This window comes from Megalobrama amblycephala, linkage group LG5, assembly GCF_018812025.1.
Source record: "Megalobrama amblycephala isolate DHTTF-2021 linkage group LG5, ASM1881202v1, whole genome shotgun sequence".
Lineage (NCBI taxonomy): Eukaryota > Metazoa > Chordata > Actinopteri > Cypriniformes > Xenocyprididae > Megalobrama > Megalobrama amblycephala.
Window position 1 is genome coordinate 27,834,758 of NC_063048.1, and position 19,616 is coordinate 27,854,373.

A 19,616-nucleotide genomic window follows, 5' to 3' on the forward strand; every position below is an offset into this window, starting at 1 on the left:
GGATGTTGTGAAGCATTGCAGATGCAGCCGTCGGTTGTCGTCCATTATGACACATTACACGAGATAAAACGATCGATTCTTGCATCCCTACGAATCAACACGACACCCTACGTTAAAAGGATCATGCCAGAATTGAGCTGATATTGTGTAGTCTGAACCTGTCATTAATGTCACACACTAGATGGTAAAGTACATAGTGCATAATGTAGCCTACATTATGTAATTTGGGATACAACTATAGGGGGTTACACACTGGACGAGAAGCCGAATCATGTCATCCGGTGTGCGACTGGCTTAACTATCTTCATTATTACATTATATGTCACTCATTCTTCTGAGTTTATATGCACATAATTTCTAAAATAGGTAGTTCGTGATTGGTTATACAGTGTATTAGCTATTAGCTTTGTGGTCAGTAATAAGCTGTAAGGTAGTGTACTCCTCAAAGTTGACTACCTTGCTAGATATATGCATTTCTATTTTCTCTTCTGGGACGATGGATCAAAATTATTGATTAATAATTTTCCCCTGCAACTGACTAGCAAGTAGCAAATCACAGCTTATTGCTGAGATCTAGCTAAAGCTTATGCTTTTTTTTTTTTAATGTGCAACATTTGTTAATACGTTTCTCTACACTTAATTTATTTTATTGTATATTTTCATTTTCCTTGACTATGCTGCTTGCTAAAAAAAATGGATTTCGTTTTGCGCTTGCTAATAATGTTTGACAAATGTTTAACAAGAATATGCAGTAGGCCTACCACATGTTAGCATTTAAAAGTGGTTTTCTCTTGAAATATTAGGCTTTCGCTCGTTCCAGTTGTTTTCTGGTTTCTCGCTTCTTTCTCTTTCATTTAAAGTTTCATTGTAACTCCTTTTTAATTCCCCATCTGGTAAGTTTACAGAGTAAAACATGGCTCCTGACTGGGTAACAGATGTGTGGAGTAGTTTATGACGGCGTGGACCACTGGGGAGGACAGCAGCAGGGGGCCGAGAGGTGCTGTCAGTGCTCAGGGGGACTTCAGTCAAATTATTTTTATGTACTCTACTTGAGAGCAACCTGGCACCAAAGCAAAGAGTCTTGGTTTCATCCTTTCAACATAGGAATGTGGAAAAAATAACTTTTGTATAGATGTTCTATAACCATTTATAGCCATGGGCCAAATTCCACTACAAGACCTACCTGTAGCATCATCGTACTAGTGCAAACAAACAAACAAACTCATGACTGATCTACATCAGAGCCTCCCACAAGCTGGCTTTATGAAGTATACATCTGTCGAATACAGTGTGGGACGTTTGACAAGATGAGTCTGATTCCATATGTTCTAATTTAACACTTGGGCTGAGAAGCACTGAGCCGGCACGTCATCACACTTGTCCAAACCTTACAGATACTAATTGGAGTCACCTGGTAAGCCACAGGGCCCCAGCAAAATGAGAGTGAAGAAAATCAAGAAAGGTAGTGGCACTGAGGTAGAGAGTACATCTCGAGAAAACCAAAATTAACCAAAGTGAAAACTGAGATTATTTTATTACATTCTTCTGTTTTAAGTCACCCTTTAAGAGATACAATTAAGGCCAAAACATTGACTCGAGTCGAGCACACCATTGAAGCCAAGCATCTGGGACAGTTAAAAAAGTGCTACCCAAGGTGTTCAGCAATGTGTTGTAAAAGTTAACGGGCTGCGGTGGTCTGCGAAAGTGCCCTCGTCACCTTGTCGCTCTGTTTGCTACTTCACATTTCACACATGCACTCGAGCATTTGCAAATGCTAACATCTTTTGTTTGCCATATTTTGTTGATTATGGTAGGCTGTGTTAAAACTGAGATCAGCGGTGACATTTATAGCCTAGATAAACAACCGTATTGCATTATGTCGTATTTTTCATTGGGACAGCTTAATACTTCCTCCTCTTACGGCGAGCATAATTGAAAACAAGTTGGTCTAAGAAAAATTTAATGGTGAAATATTTCTTTTGTGTGCTGCTGCAATTCTAAATGGGAATGCGGGTCTCTCTTTAAATGTTACAGGGTGTCCAGAGGGAAAGAAAGTGGAATTCATAACCAGCCTTTTGGATGCCCTTACTACTGACATGGTGCAAGCTATCAACTCACCAACCCCCTCTGGTGGTGGGAGGTAAGAACTTAATAAAGTAATGTGTTATTTATAGATGCCATGCAACAGCATTTTAGTTAAAATTAAAATAAATCATTAATTAAAAAGAAACTGATGATATGAGAATACAGTTGTATCAATCTGAGAATAAGCTGTATTGTTAATTGAAGAGTCATAAAATTGAGAGAATAAGGCTGAGAAAAAAAAAGCATGATTATCAGAAATTTCAATTTCAAAGTTTTCAGTGCTAGAAATGGATGTGTAATTTTCCTTTGTTACAACTTGATGACTTCATTTACTAAAAATATTTATTTTGAGATTAAATGATTAAACATCATAATGATTTGAGAATAGTCTCGAAATAATAACTAGATATGAGTATACAGTATATATGAGTAGTTTTGCTTGTGCAAAACGTCCCACCACAATGACGTATTTTTCATAACTTCTGACTATTTTTTCTTAACTTCCCCCATCTCTCTTATATTCTAGGCCTAGTGGCCAAGGGTGTTATGTGTTCAGTCTGATCAGTCAGTTTTATCATGTTTTAATTGCAATTCTTCAAAAGAGGCAAATAGTTCTGGAAAAGTTGAATGGTGATTTTATTGTTTTTTAAGTCGAATACAATTCATATAGGAAATCTGAATCTGCCTAAGTGTGAAGTGATTCTAATTTGCTTCTAATGAAAAAGTTCAATTGTAGTCAGAGCAGTAGCCAGACCTGTGTGTCCCAATACCATCCCCCCTTTCTCCTCAGCCATTTCCAGTCTCTCTTCTCTCTCTGTCAAATTAAACAACAAAAAATCTTAAAGGGACAGTTCACCCAAAGATGAAAATTCTATCATCACTTACTCACCTTCAAGTTGTTCCAAACCTGTATTATTTTTTTCTTCTGCTGAACACAAATAAGATAGTTTGAAGAATGTTGATGGGTCCCATTGACTTCCATAGGTTTTTTTTTTCCATGCTATGGAGGTCAGTGGGGCCCATCAACTCTTTGGTTATACTAACATTCTTCAAAATATCTTTTGTGTTCAGCAGAAGAAAGAAATTCATACAGGTTTGGAACAGCTTGAGGGTGAGTAAATGACAGAATGTTCATTTTTGGGTGAACTATCTAAGAAAAATAAGTTTGACTTATGTTAAATATATTATACAGTATACTGCTCCAACTGGGATTGTTTCTGCGCCAGGTTTGTTGAGCCTGACCCAAGCCACACACTGGAGGAACGGGTGGTTCACTGGTACTTTGCCCAGCTGGATAATAATGGCAGTTTCGATATCAACAAGAAGGAGATGAAGCCCTTCAAGCGCTATGTGAAGAAGAAAGCCAAACCCAAACGATGCGCCCGCAAGTTCACCGACTACTGTGACCTTAACAAGGACAAGACCATCTCCCTTCAAGAACTCAAAGGATGCCTAGGAGTCAATAAAGAGGGTGTGCAATTTTTCTAAATGTATTTATGATATAAAAACAGATGACAAATTACATTTGGTAATTTAAAGGAACTGGAGTGGTGGTGTTGTGCTTTGGTGGAACCACATTTTGTGAGGTTATTACGGAAGTTACTTAACTTCCCCTGCTACTTCCTGTGTCACTGAATACACAATGAAAGCTGGTGTTCCAACAAAACTTCCTACCAGTTTGATATGGTGGAGTGAGTAGTTTCTGGTAATTGTATTTACATTGCAAGGAAGAAAATACAAAGTTAAACGTTTGACTGAAAAGTATTTGTAAATTAATGAATAAACATATGAATGTAGATGCTATTTTCCAGGTTGTTTAATAGGTTTTCTCTAACAATGTATTCAGTTAGCAATAGTTAGTCAATCATTACCCCTCATGTTTTGTTGGAAATTACTTCTACTTTTGAAATTAAACTTGTTTCCTCTAAACCAGTAGAAATATATTATTGAAGTGTATTGTGTCTGTATCATCTCAGGGTCTCTATGGAAGCCCATTTCAGCCTCAGAGTTGAAAACAGTTAATTGCGACTTTGCTTCTCATAATTACAATTTCATATCTCGCAACGTGACTATATTTCGCAATGTGAATTGATATCTTTCAAATTGCAACTTGATTTGTTGTAATATCTCACAGTGGGACTTTATATTATATATTTATATTGTGACTTAATTTATCATAGTTGTGACATTGTCAATGACATTTTAACTCAAAATGTGACTTTAAATCTCACAGTTGTGAGTTTAAAGTTCACAGTGTTATGTTATTTTTTACTTTATATCACAATTAACTTCTAAGTCAGAAACAGGCTTAGTGTTCATACTCAAACCCCAAACAGAACATGGGGTTAAATAAGGCTGAGGAAAGACAACCGAAAAACATTCTTTATAATCTCAAGGTGCAGTGACTGTATGACATGAGTCAAATACTGGCACAGTGACATCTTTGTAAGATTCAGTAGTTTCTGACTACAGGAAAATTGGTAGTCTGGTAGAGACATTTGTCTGGGAAAACATGTTACTCAGATCTTTTTCTTGTTTCTTTGCAGGTAGCACCACAAGCAGCAGCAGTCAGGGGACAAGGCAAGGGACAAATTTGTTCAGTAAGGCCTGACTAATTGCTTTCGCACTAACATTTGCCTCAGCAGCTGCAGAGAGCAGAAATTATAATATATTAACAATATGAATAGAGAGCAAGCAATGTAGTGAACAGTATAAACCTTGGCCTTTTATGATGGAGACGGCATGAATGATGCATCTTTATGGCCACCCACATAGTGTCTGCGTTTGTGTGCATGTATTCCTTTGTGAGCTGGGTTCAATAGATGATTACTTTAATCATAGTTTTTCACAGTAGTCCTGGTGCTGTGTGTAATTGAGTCAGAAGTGAACTATTCTCAGAGAATAATCAGGGTCTAAAAAATAGTAGATAAAAAGAAAGTGACATCATTACAGAGAGTAATTTAGTGGAAAATTCACTTTAAACTCATAGAGACTGTTGAGCTGTCATCTCAATGAGGAAAATATGAATCTTTGCTCACAGGCACTTTTTTAGTTGACAAGAACGTACAAATGAAATGAAATCACAACAAAAACAACATGTGAAAACTGTTGTAAAAACTTTAGAAATAACATTGCAATAAGTACACTATTGTATAACAATGTTGTGAATTCATGCTTTAGCTGTTCAATGTCCACGTTGTAGGTTGTTGTTACGGAAAAAGTATATGCACAATGTTACAAACATTCTGATTAGGTAACGTAGTTCATTTTGCTCAGATGCAAACTTGTTTGTTTTTTTGTTTTTTTTTGCTATTGGTCAACATCTGTTGGTGGGTTATTTATTTAATGACGAGTATTAAAACAAGCTTGTGACTAAACCTCGTTACTCCGTTGGATCCTCAAACTGTCAGTAAAACCTCTATTGTAAATGAAGTGCCGGACGCAGTTTGGAGCATCTCTGCTTGTATACAATGCAACGTTAAATAAAGAACTGGTTATCTGAATAAGTACAGAGTTTTCTTTACTCAAGAAACACTGTATATAAAGGCTAATGTTGTATGTATTTGAGAAGCGGAGAAGAGTGTCTCAGTCTAGAGTTTGGCATCGAGTCATAGCCAATACTGTCTTAAACAGCCTGTGCATAGCACTTAGTCTTTAAAGGTGCCCTAGATTCAAAAATTGAATTTACCTCAGCGTAGTTAAATAACAAGAGTTCAGTACATGGAAAAGACATACAGTGAGTCTCAAACTCCATTGTTTCCTCCTCCTTATATAAATCTCATTTGTTTAAAAGACCTCCGAAGAACAGGCGAATCTCAACATAACGCCGACTGTTACGTAACAGTCGGGGTGTACGCCCCCAATATTTGCATATGCCAGCCCATGTTCCCAACCTGCATAGCTGAATCAACAGACTAGGTAAGCAAGCAAGAACAATAGCAAAAAATGGCAGATGGAGCAATAATAACTGACATGATTCGTGATAACATGATATTTTTAGTGATATTTGTAAATTGTCTTTCTAAATGTTTCGTTAGCATGTTGCTAATGTACTGTTAAATGTGGTTAAAGTTACCATCGTTTCTTACTGTATTCACGGAGACAAGAGCCATCGCTATTTTCATTTTTAAACACTTGCAGTCTGTGTAATTCATAAACACAACTTCATTCTTTATAAATCTCTCCAACAGTGTAGCATTAGCCTTTAGCCACGGATCACAGCCTCAAATTCATTCAGAATCAAATGTAAACATCAAAATAAACACTGTACTTGCGCGATTAGACATGCTGCATGACGAACACTTTGTAAAGATCCATTTTGAGGGTTATATTAGCTGTTTGAACTTTTTTTATGTTGTTTAAGGCAAGCGCGAGCTCTTGGGGCGTGGAGTACGAGATTTAAAGGGCCACACACCCTGAATCGGATCATTTCTAAATATGCCCCAAAATAGGCAGTTAAAAAAATGAATTAAAAAAATCTATGGGGTATTTTGAGCTGAAACTTCACAGACACATTCAGGGGACACCTTAGACTTATATTACATCTTTTTAAAAAAGTTCTAGGGCACCTTTAAAAACATGAGATATTAGCCAAATTACACACACACAAAACTGAGTGTCCACATAGCTACAATAACTTTTATAACCTGTAAGTTGATGAAAATGTAATGTGATGCACTTACTGCCTCAGATGCGGCCATTCTAATGACGGACAAAACACTTTTGTCCGAAATTCTCAGAAATACGCTGGTCAAAAACTCAAAAACATTTTAACTCCATTTGAGCTTGATTTTGGCAAAATGTTAATAATATAATGACACATGCAAGCACCTGACCATATACAAGTCACAATATCAAATACAGGGTTTTTTTTCCATTTGCTAAAAAGTAGCGCTTTTGGTCATACAAGGTTTCCGCCTGACAGCGACAATATAGAATGCTGGTATGAGTTTCCAGCGTTACGCACAAAGCAAATTAAATAAAATGTGCTTTTTGCCCCCACAATGGTGTAGTTAGGTCGTGTACCAGCTACAGTAAATTGTGGTGAACAGCCCTTGGGTTGGAAGCAACTGCTTCTTACCTCAGATAACTAGGCCGGATGGTGCGGTAGCCCACAATCCACCTGATTCCTCAGTGATCGAGTTAAAATAATGTTATATCCCATCATTAGCTCTACCAGAAGTTCTGCCACTCCATCACTGGCCAAAAGACTTGCTACTTATGTTACTTATTACAAGAAGACATCCCGTCTAATAGCTTTTGTTGGACAAAAGTTGCAGGTTTGGAGTTACTCTCTTCTCCTGAAACACATCATTTGTTCTGCTTCATAGATAAGCAATGACAAGTGCATTAGTAGGTCTGTAAAATGTTTCCAACCTCATAAATCTAGTAGGAGAATACGATTTCCAAAATAACTACCAGGAGTCACGACCCTGGGCTTTTTTACTCTTTTCCGTTTTATATCGCAAAAAAAATTACAGTACCGTCATGACTTTGCTGTATATTACCGGGTTATGAGAAGGAAAGTGTGGTTTTAATATTAATCCTGATGTGCATCTCCATATTGGCCTCTTCTGGTTTGTGGTTCTCTAAAGTGGAACTTAAGGGGAGAAATTATTTATCTAAATGCTATAATTCAGTGTGTCCAGACCCACCTGTTTCTCTTTGCTAAATTATAGCATGAGGTTTAATTCATTGGGCTCCTGTGTGTAGACGCTCAGAAGTCATGCGCAGCTTTATAACTGGTTTGAATAAGACTTTGTGGCACCATTTACTTCACATTTGATTAGTGGTAGTCTTCAGTGATATTTTCTTTAGAGCCAGAGAAAAAACACACTTATTTGGAAGCATGACTGTTTATTTGAAATGATGGCAACTGTAATAGCTCTGAGACCGAGACTGTCTCACTTGTGTATGTATGTTTTTTTTTTTTTTTACTATTTCAGAGACAGAGCAGAAAGCAGAGACGTTCTGTCTCATAGCACGATGACAAGTCGCTCTCTCGCTCATTTGCTTTCAGTGTCTGACTTTTGCCAGCCATAATGTTTTGCCCGTAGTTAGGTGTTTAGCGTTTGATGACAGGCTCGCTAGCCCACTAGCACCATTTCTCGCCAGCTCGCTCTCCGACCAGTGGGATTTCCTTGTTATTAGTCGCATAGCTGCTGTTTACCCTGGCTTGCGGGTTCTGGTAGCCTAGCAGAGACTCACCAAGGACCCAGCGAGGGCTGAGCTCATGTGTTTACCCTGGCGCTGCCCACTTCAACCTAAAAACAGTGGCCGGGAGCGGGCAGAAAGTCAGGCCCAGTGGACCGTGACTTGCACTGCCAAGATAAACAGCTGCTTCGTTTAGAGAGCTGAGGGGGCTTCTCCTGCCCACAGCCAAAGAGTTTGCTTTTCGACACCCCCCTCCCTTGTACACACTTGAGGGTTGATGAATTGGGCCAAGCTTCTCCTAAAAGACAGTTTTATGTCTTGTCGCTTAAGTGTACTGGAAGTAAAATTGATGAGTCTGATGTAGTCAGGATTTGGGACTGCGCGCTGCCAAAATATCTATAACATGATGAGAGCCGATGGACGTTTCCTTCATCAGGCTGTGGCTGTTTGACAACAATGTATGACAAATATTATTTAGGTACAATACCAGTTACTGAAATCCAGACACCAGAATTATCTCTAAAAATGCTGAGGGTGCTCCTTACTACTCTGTGTGCCTGGATATATGGTTATAACCAGGGTCATACGCAGGGTTTTATAAATACAGAGGTCTTGAAATCGATGTTTTCTTAACCCTCTGGTGTTCTTCATGAGGTAGTCAAAAATGTCTTTTTTCCTTTTTTTTTCTTCTTTATTTAAATAAAATGAATGTACTATATTTTAGTTTCATAATGTTTTTTATGGACAATTTTGTACTTTTAGGGATTTTATGGTACTGAATTATATTTATGCAGTAATTATAATCCATTTATTACCTGTTAACCACTTTTTGAGCATAGACCTGAAAATGAAATAAACTGTCAAATCTTGAATGCTTTGGAGCAAAGACTTAAGTTTTGTCTCTTTTGAAAGAAGACATTTGGTAGATTATTGCTAGTGAAAAGAGTAAAAAAAAGCTGTGTATATTATGAAAAATGCACAAAAATATTATTTTCAAGTTTTTATATAAAATATATTTTCTAAAATATGTTTTACTCTAATAATGTGAGAAAATCAAAGCCATCAATCTAAACAAGTTGTGTCCAAATTTGATGTTGATGTCTGAAAATATGAGCTTTTAGTAAGATTGTGTTTGGGCACAATCCAAACGTTTTATTCAAACATACATTAAATATTGAAGAACACGTTAAGTAAAAATATAATGAATATGTAATATAGTGCAAAATATTCCTCTCTAGAGTTAATTTTTCTAGTTGACTAGCGAGTTTGTGACCCTTGAATGACTTTTTTGAGGTAAATGTAACATTACATGACATTGCATGAGACATGATACGGATTGCGATAAGTTATACTATATCGTTCAACATACCTTCTGATGTTCATTCGTGTTTATTTCGTGCTGCAACCAGAGCTGGGTAGTAACAAATTACATGTAATCTGGATTACGTAATCAGATTCCAAAGTACTTGTAATTAGAGTAAATTACTTTTTAAAATACTTGTAATCAGACTACAGTTACTTTTTATGGATTACATGATTACATATTATTTACACAATGGCAGTAAGTTGTTCACAATTCATTGATTCTCTATTTCTTATGCGTTCTATTTTTATTATGTATTTGGTTCTTCATGTAAAGCACTTTGAATTACCTTTGTGTTTGAAATGTGCTATACAAATAAAATTGCCTTGCCTTGCATAATTTTTTATTTTTATTTATTTATTTATTTATTTATTTTTTTACGTTTATATTTTTTTCATAATAAACCTGCAGCTTATATACGTTCGTGATTCTTCAAGTTTTTCCGGCGGTGAGGGGGAAATATAGATATATATATATATATATGAAATATAGATGAAATATTTATATGAAATAATAATAATAATAATATAATATATAAAATATAGATTAAATATATGATGTAGCAATGATATTGCTGTGAATTTCATGTTTTTCAATATTTGTTTTTGTAATGTTGCCGATTTCGAAATTAACTTAATTTTAAGTAAATATGTTTTAAAATCATAAGATGTGATTTTGTTTTATTCAGTGTTACTATCAGCAAACTCTAACAGGTACAGTAGTGTTAGTATTTTGTAAAGTGTAAGTATTAACTGCCCATACATTGCCTATACATTGCACTTAGAGAATACAAGAATCTGTCGAGGCTCTTGTTGGTGAATAGAATATATTTCTTGGAATATATTTTTTCTTTGTATCTGTCAAAATAGCACAAGATTATCCTACAATATATGTGACATCAAATAAGGTTTAGCACAAAAGTAATCTAAATGTAATCCAAAAGTAGTCAGATTACGTTACCAAAAATGTGTAATCTAAGAGATTATATTACTGATTACAAATTTTGTCATACAATTTGTAATCAGTAACTGATTACAATTCATAAGTAATCTACCCAGCTCTGGCTGTAGCTAGTAGTAAAGCGGAAGAGATGACCGGTTCACGTGCGCTGCTGCTTCGCTTGATCTAAGACGCTGAGACGATCTTTCATGTCCCATTAAAGAGCGCTAAAATGGCATTTATTGTTTGAATTTCACAGACTTTGGACAGACTTTGTTTTATATCAAAAGTAACCAAGGACAAAGCTTATTGCGATTTATTGAATGGGAGGTGCAATACAAAGTTAGAGTTAGAGTTCCAGATCCAGATATATATTTTGAAAAAAGTGAAATATGCTATTCACTATCAAACCATCTATCACACAGGCATTCTTTTCATTGTATGTAAGAATGTCAGAACTAAATGCACCAATTATTAGTCTCTAATGCACCGCTTAGCTTTTATGTCTTTGTTGGAAATTAAGAGGGCTCTTAAAACGGGTGGGCCATCCTTCCAGGCTAATTGTTTAAGGAGTAATATCATTATATGGGACCCACCTGCTCTGCACATTTCTACAGATTCTACCAGTGCATTGTAACACTTATTTTGGTACTTCCTCTCATTAATGCAGTTTAAAGTGTTTTAGCAGCATATTTTAGATAGCATGCATGCCACTCAACTGCGCTTTGAGCTTTAAGAGGTAAAACTAGCCAGTTGCTCTTGGATGGACAAAAAGTAAATGTCAGACTGAAGAAGTTTTAGTGAGCTGGAAAATATGTCAGTTTGTTTGCTTTAATTTTGACAGCAGACGTGAGACTCGACTCTTATTTCTTACGTTAGAAAGAGGCTTTGTTTGTGCGTGCCATTAGCTTTGTGAAAAAGACGCTTTAAGCATCTGGCTGGGAGAATGTTGCAGACACACTGATTTGTTGCATCTTAGTCATTTACGATAATTATGGATGACATCATGGTGATGTTTTCTATGGAGTATGTAAAAAAGAAAGCAGACTACTTGCTAACTTGGAAAAGTTGGCACTGTCTAGGAGACAGTGGGAGATTTTTTTTTTTTTGTCTAGGAGCTTTTTTTTTAAATTGTCCTTTTCTGTAGCCTTTTGTATACAAGCACAAGTCTAACTTGAGTTTATTGTATGTTCAGATTATATAGCATTTGCTTTCAATTTCCTGTTTTAGCAGTGTCCAATATTTTTTATAACTAGTGAGTTGTGGTCCAGAAATGCAAGTTGCAGGTCTGACAGTAAGTAAAAAGAAAAAGAAAAGAAAAAAAAAAAAAAAAAATATATATATATATATATATATATATATATTATTATTGAGAAGAAAAAATAACCCACCTCAGCCAATGTCCTGTTAATTATTTTGCACATTATTTGGTCATTATTGGATTTAGGGTGATAATAATAAATTTCAGTGTTTGATTTTAAGAACATTTTTGTTGACTTTTGAGTTCTAAACACCATTGGTACTTTAAAGTCTTTAAAGTCCTTAAAGGTGCTAAAGAGGATGTTTTGTTTTATACATTTTTGCAATATTACTTAACTGTCTTTACTAACTGATAAAAGACTATTTATTAGGTGCACTGAAAGTAATAATATTAATATACATCATCTGTGCACGAGGTAGGGCCTTAAAAACATCAGCCAATCGTTTACGCGATCATCGCGTAAACGATTGGCCCTCTGGCTTGTCAATCACTGCCATGACATTCCTTGTGAGAGACGTGCGCGGCTGCGCGCTCCAGTAACTTTCCACACTCTACAGGCGCCACATGCAATGTTTTTGTCAGGAGACAGGGGTAACACCTGCAGATTATGAGTTACCTGCGGTGAGTCCGACATAATGAATCCACTAACACGACACAGCGAATGCCGGTGGTAAACACTCGTGTTCCAATACTCGTGCACGAGTTTTGGGAGGCATTCCCTCGAAATGAGCTGTGAAGGAGGGGGGTTGTTCTTACGCATGCGCTCATTTCAAAAACTCACTAACAGTCTTTGGTTTCTCAGTCGACGAAAAGATCCTCTTTAGCACTTTTAAAGGGATAATAATTTACCCACCCTCAAGCCATCCTAGGTGTATATGACTATCTTCTTTAAGAAGATTTTATACATCGATCAGAGTTATATTAAAAAAATATGTATCCTCTCTTTTCCAAGCTTTGTAATGGTTGTGAATGGTGCTTGAGATTTTGAAGCCAAAAAAAGTCATACATCCATCATAAAAGTAATCCAGGGAGTTAATAAAGGCCTTTTGAAGCAAAGCAATGGGTTTTTGTAAGAAAAATATCCATATTTAAAACTTTATTAACTATAATGGCAACGGCCATACGCAAGTTGAGTTCTGACGGAAGAGTGACCTCTGACCTGTTGTATGATGTAGGATGTAGAAGTAGCATAAGCATTGGTGAGAGTAGACGCCTCTCGTGGTTCAAACAAATAGGGCTGGTCAACAAACTCAAGCTAATCTTCTCTTATATCAAAATCCTCTGACACTTGTTTTAGACTTCTAATTCGAGACCGGTGTTTTGTTTTGCTTTATCCTCTGCACTTCCGCATTCATCAATATGTTATGCGTCAGAGATCACTCTTCCGCCGGAACTATACTCATGTACGGCTTTTGCTGGAAGCCAGTTATTATAGTTATAAAGTTTTAAATATGGATATTTTTCTTACAAAAACCCATCGCTTCTCTTCAGAAGCCCTTTATTAACCCCCTGGAGGTGTGTGGATATCTTTTATGATGGATGGATACACTTCAAAATCTTGAGCGCCATTTACTACTATTATAAAGCTTAGAAGAGCCAGGATATTTTTTTTAATATAGCTCTGATTGTGTTCGTCTGAAAGAAGATTGAGGGTGAGAAATCAAGGGATACTTTTAATTTTTGGGTGAACTATCCCTTTAAGCAAGACAAGTTGAGAACCACTATATATTCTGTAACAACACCTGATTTTGCACAATACTAGTAGTACCCCTATAAATGTTGTGCAAATCATGCAAAATATACATTTTTTTATTTTTTTTTGTTTTAATCGGCATCAGTGATACCTCATTGCACACCTTTTCTGCCACCAGGCAGTAGCCTACTCTTCCAGGTCTCCAATGTAAGGCTTAATCAGAGATCAGCAGTCAGGTAAGGCAGCTCTCAGACACACTGGATCTGGTTTCCCCAGCCTTTATCAGATGAGGGGGACGGGGTGAGCAGGGAGAGGCTTTGTGTCCTTAATGGCACAGTCATTTCATCACTTTACCGCTCTGAAAGAGTAGAGGCCAAAGTGGACCCTTTTTCTGGTGCCTGTTAATTACCGAAGGGAATTGGGCTTTTGAGGAGAATGAGTATGCAGACACTGAGAGCTAAAAGAATTCTCCACGCTAACGGACAAACAAGACATACTCTCAATAGTTGTTGGACAAAGTAGGTATTAACTGAAAAACTACATTATTGTAAAAAGTTAAAGGTGCACTATGGAACTGTGGCCTCTCTATCGCCATCTGTGGTCAAAAATGCATCTGTGGTTTTTTATATGACAGATCTTTCATTCTACTCCAAGACCCACTGACATTAAAAAGAAAGTCATACAAGACAAAAAATGTATTGACAGCACAAATAAGTAGCATACTGTATCACACCATTGTAGCTGCATGCAAGGACAAATGACATAAATCATGTTCTGCCAAATCCAACTCAAAATATCAATCATTATTGTAAGCTTAATGGGTTAAACAAAAAAAAGGCAAAAATATTCCGCAGTACACTTTTGAATTGAGCAGAGACACTTTTAGTTAGTTAATCCCCAAAGTTGTGGTCTCAACTAAAGCCAAAACTATGCTTTGTTTTTTATGTGTTCCAGAGTATGCATACAGAGTGTGTAATGTACATTTCATCAGCAGCATGTTTCTGCATACTGTATGCGTGTAAACCACCCCCCGTTTTTTTCTTGTATATATTTCTTTTTTTCTTTGCACTAATTAAGTTGTTCGCAAGGTGGCAACAATGGTAGGTCATGTTTTACAGTTGAAAAACTAATGGAAGGGAAGGAACAACACTATTTTAGACCACAACAACAGTAAATGCCTGCTTTAATGAGCACTTGTCTAAGTGGGTGAAAGGATACTCATAACTCTAGTTTAAATGAGTACATTTTTATCAGTCTTAAGTTCTGGAGAGAGATAGTACAGGCACTGGATGAAGAGTGAGCATGTGTTGATCGCCAGTGTTCGCACACACTATCAAATGTACTATAGCGAATGTGAAGCTAAGTCACGTTGCATTGCATGCTGGGGCGGCACCTCCATCTTGGGCCCTCTGCTACAGATACTAAAATAATACCAATACCTGCACCTTTTGTTTTTGCCTATAAATTAAATATGCACATTGTTTATGGTATTGTTTGCATGGAAGAGAAGCTATTTTATTACAGTGCATGATCATTTGATGTTTTCACTGTGTAGAATTCCACTGACAATGTATGTGGTTACCATGAAAACAGTGTCACGCACTGGGTGCTGCTTCAGCCATAGAAATGTCTAAATAAAAATGTGTTCAACAAGCTGAAAGAAGTCGATCCATTTCTTTGTTAGAAACGTTTAAATGTAACTCAAGTTTTATTGTTGGGAGGGGAATCAAAGACTGTGGGTCACACATTCAGCAGACATGACACTGGTGTTGTTGTTTTTTTTTCCTCTCTCTCTATCTCTGATTATTTCAACACACAACAGCCAAAATCAAATCCCTAGAAGCTTGTGAACAGTTTCGTAGTGGCTGTGTGCAAGTTCTGCTATTTCACAAGCCAACAAACTGTGCAACGGTAATGTTAAAGCAAACAAAATACAAAATTTTCACTTGAAATTTTTTATTATTTGACCTCCTCAACCTGCTTCCCTTAGTTTTTTTACGTATGAAAAAAAATTACATTGTCAGTTTTTCCATTGCCAACGATGTTGGTGGTTTATTACTATGGCACTTGTTGATGACCTATAATGGTGACATTTTTCACAATCATCATCAAAAAAAAAAAAAAAAATGCATTAAACTCACTAGCAGAATGGCAGCGCGATCGTCCTAATTTGGCGGCTAAACAAGACCCAGAACTCAACACTGCGTGACGTCAGCTTCACATTCTCTATACTTTGAAAGGCAATGCATTTGGCTATATGCGTACACTACTGTAAGCGTTTGTGTAAAATGTGAAGTATACTTTAAGCATAAGTTTGTGTAAGTAATAAATTCAGCATAGCTGATAAAACAGGTCTGTTTCTTTTGATTGAACGTCCACCTGCGTTTCCCCACCCCCAAATGCCTGCTGTTGACCTCACACATACACACACATCTGATGGACTCTCCAGGGCCTGGGACCCCCCTCTGCCTGTCAGTCCCTTCCCCCATGGGGTAGAGGAGGGGGTTCTTCACTGGAACTCTTGTACTCCCTTCTACAGCAACCATCTGCAAGCAATCTGTCTGTGTTACCCATCTCCCAAGTTCCTCAGACTCTCTCTGATTGATAGCCCCAAAAGGAGTCCTATGGCCCAAACTGTGGACGCCAAATGTCCCTGTTCCCAATGCCATCATGATCCAATTATACGCCACATGAATCCATTATGGTTTACTGTACTGCATGGGATGAACTAAATACTCGTTCTGCCGCATGTTGGGTTTATGTTATGTAAATAAATTTTTATACTGAAAAGCAGATATTTGCATGAATCGCCAATAATTTTTGAGCCAATGTCAAACGTCCCAGCCTCAAAGGCAAAATGGAAAAGTGAGAAAATTTAGGACAAGGATGTAGCAGTAGAGAAAAAATTACACATCAGCCGCAGGGGAAGTATCTGTTTCCCAAATGACTTTGCAGAGAGAACAAACATGGCCTCTCATCCTTCCATCAACATTAAGATGCTCACATATGCACAACATAATTTGAATGAAGCCAGTGCATCTTTGGAGCTGACGTCGAACATATCATCTTGAATGCGTTTGGTGCATCTGGAGATGTTCCGCTCGCAGACAAAGCTCACACATCCGCAACGCCGACATGTTGTTTGCCCCCATGTCTCTCCTCCTATTTTTCATGTGTGTGTGAGATCGCAGACGAGATCTAGGCCGCATGTATGTGCGCATATGTGAACATGTGCATGCATGATTGCAGATAATCTGAAGAATGCTGCCGTCTTGTCACGCTATGGCTGTGTTTTGGCGCATCTGTAGGCCAGCATGCTGAGCGCAAACACCTCGCCGCTCACCTATCTCACCAGACTGTCTGTTTTCCAGTAGGTCGTCTGGTCTGAAGACAGAAAGTTCCAGAAGATGAGGCAGTAGCACAAAGCACAGTGGGAAGGCATCTGTTCACTGCTGGAAGAGTACAACGAAGGATTTTGAGAAATTATTATGAGGTTCCTAATGAAAAAAAAAAAAAGATGAAAATGATATCATGGAGCCAAAATATTTGCACTTTCTCCTCCCATTGTTAGGCATTTTATTATGTCCTTTGTTTGTGTTATAAACGTTTTATTAATATGACTTAAAGATTGACAAAAACGTATGTCAGAGAACACAGATTGTGTTTGATCGATTACCTGCTACCGTCCACATTTTCAGCACATCCACACTCACTGCTAATCCAGACAGTATTATATAGTTGTTTTTGAATGAGAACTTTTTAATGTCAATTTAAAAATTCAAAAAGCAAGCACTCCATTTTGAAATTAGCTTGCCTTTAAATGTCTCTTCTTGTGTTTGCTGATGTTTTTAAAAATGTCCATTCAACCAGTATGTTTGCTCCATTGTTCACCTTAGCAACGGAACTAATGGAGCATTAGTGAACAAGAAATGGAGCAAAATCTTTTCTGTCAACAAACATTAGCTACGATCTCTCAGTCTTGCACCTCAGGACACTAGTAATGTACACATAACCATCGCCTGAGAATTAGCAGTAAGTTCTACATGGTTTGTTCAGAAGTCAGAGTTCAAAAACACTTTCACGCAAAATTAGTTTTGTAAAAGTCACGAAACACTTCACTTAGCTTTGCTTTCTTCAAATGGATTATTCAGTAAGTATGGTGTGTCTCACATACGGAACAACTGGTGTTCTGTTGCTTTTTCACAATGTCTTTATCAAATCTTGAACCTTAAATATGACATGAAATAGTACAGGGTGTTCCAATTGCTATATACTGATAAACGCACGCAACTGGCCTAGTTTAGGATCCATATTTATAATATCCTTTCATAAGACATACTTGAGTGTAACAATTTTCCATATATATGGGTTTTGGCACACACTAACAGAAAATACACTAGTAATTTTTTTTCTTTTCTTTTTCTTTTTTTTTTTTTTGGACATGTACAATACTTTGAAGTACTTAGGAGTGACATGGAAAATTACAGTGTAATTAAACCATGGTATTACCACAGTTTGTTTTTTTTGTTTGTTTTTTTTCTTCACATTTTCTTCTCTGGCTAGAAGAGGATTTTCGAAAGGTGTTCGAAAGCATTTTTTTTTCTCAGCCAATGTAATCAGTTGTGTAGTAATGATGCAGGAACAAATATGAGAGGGTAATTGATTAAAAAGTAAATAAATAAATAGATGTACTTACATTGACTCAAAATAACATTCTATGTCATCATTTACTGGGTTTTGGAAATGAACAATTCTTGGAAATGAAACTTCCAGCGTCTTGCAAGAAAACAATAAAAATAGAGTTACATAAATATATTTACCCCTTATTTCTTTTTCAATAACTTTCTGCTTTAGGAAAGATGTGTTTGGTTGTGTGTGTGTGTGTGTGTGTGTGTGTGTGTGTGTGTGTGTGTGTGTGTGTGTGTGTGTGTGTGTGTGTGTGTGTGTGTGTGTTCTCTTGTATACATGGTTTATGAGGACACTAGTGTGTATAATGACATGGGTATTACAACATAAACATGGTTTATGAGGACACTTCCTGTGTCCTCGTCAACCAAATGGCTTATAAAACATGCTAAATGATTCAAAATTCAAAAAATGCAGACAGTTTTCTGTGATGGGTAGGTTTAGGGGTAGGGGTAGTGTAGGGGGATAGGAAATACAGTTTGTACTGTATAAAAACCATTACGTCTATGGAGAGTCCCCATAAACCACATATACAAGTGTGTGTGTATGTGTGTGTGTGTGTGTGTCTTATGGACATGGACTTGGAAGCCATTACTTTGGCTAAAAAATTAAAATAGTCAAGTTGTAAATATTTATCATATGTGCTATTTTTTGGTCTTTTCTCCAATTCTTAAAACATTGTTTAACAAACTCTGAAGGCAATGTCAACATCAATTAGATTATATCATTGAGGAAATTGTAAGTAGGCTGTTTTGCTTTCATCATGAAATGTCTGGGTTTTTTTTTCTGAAGTCTGTTCAACACAATGTAAAAATGACAGCCAGTGACAATACACATTTAAAAAAAAATCTAACTGTGTCCATTTGTTTTTTATCCGATAATGTGCATATTTTGCTCATAGGAGTTCAAATCATATATTCCCATATGAAAAAGACATAACACTACAGTCATGATGCTAATCAAGTACTTATTAGACATATGTTAGTCACCACATCAAAAGAAGTTTTTTACAGCACAACAAAATATTAAAACAGTGATTTCAAAAGTAAAACTTTTAGTTTGACATTATTACAAAGTGCACCTTTTAAAAGTGTACTCTCTTTAATACCACTTAGGTGGTTTTTATGTCTTTAATATGTTATCTACACATACAGTTTGCTTAAAAATACAAAGTTCTGGCATGAAACTCTAGATGGCGCAGGCTAATAGGTCCTTTAACACACCTGCTAATTATCACATTAATATCTATAGGTCACAGATGATTGGTTCCTGCTGTATTAGTAGCCAATGAGCAGCGCGCTTAATCTTTAAATACATGAGTTAGCATTGATTAGTAGCGCAGCATGCTTCAGAAACCCTCCACCTTCCCCAGCTCCACCTGTATGGATCTGCTACAGTTATTCATGTACGCTATATTGTACAGCAGCAGCATGTCT

General features: G+C 36.8%; 1 protein-coding gene across 9 annotated transcripts in view; it reads left to right on the plus strand.

Annotated features, from left to right (window-relative positions):
- smoc1 (SPARC related modular calcium binding 1) overlaps positions 1–18,307 on the plus strand; it is a 64,289-nt gene extending 45,982 nt beyond the window's left edge. For 6 of the 9 annotated variants that reach the window (XM_048191600.1, XM_048191605.1, XM_048191606.1 and 3 more), the window contains 4 exons: positions 2,035–2,140; positions 3,312–3,556; positions 4,632–4,665; positions 16,866–18,307. In XM_048191600.1, the coding sequence (XP_048047557.1) occupies positions 2,035–2,140; positions 3,312–3,556; positions 4,632–4,665; positions 16,866–16,905 (425 nt within the window). In that variant the 3' untranslated portion in view covers positions 16,906–18,307. Of the gene's footprint in view, positions 1–2,034; positions 2,141–3,311; positions 3,557–4,631; positions 4,686–16,865 lie in introns of all 9 variants that reach the window. The other 3 variants (XM_048191601.1, XM_048191603.1, XM_048191602.1) reach the window with 3 other exon arrangements.
- Positions 18,308–19,616: the final 1,309 nt, after the last annotated feature.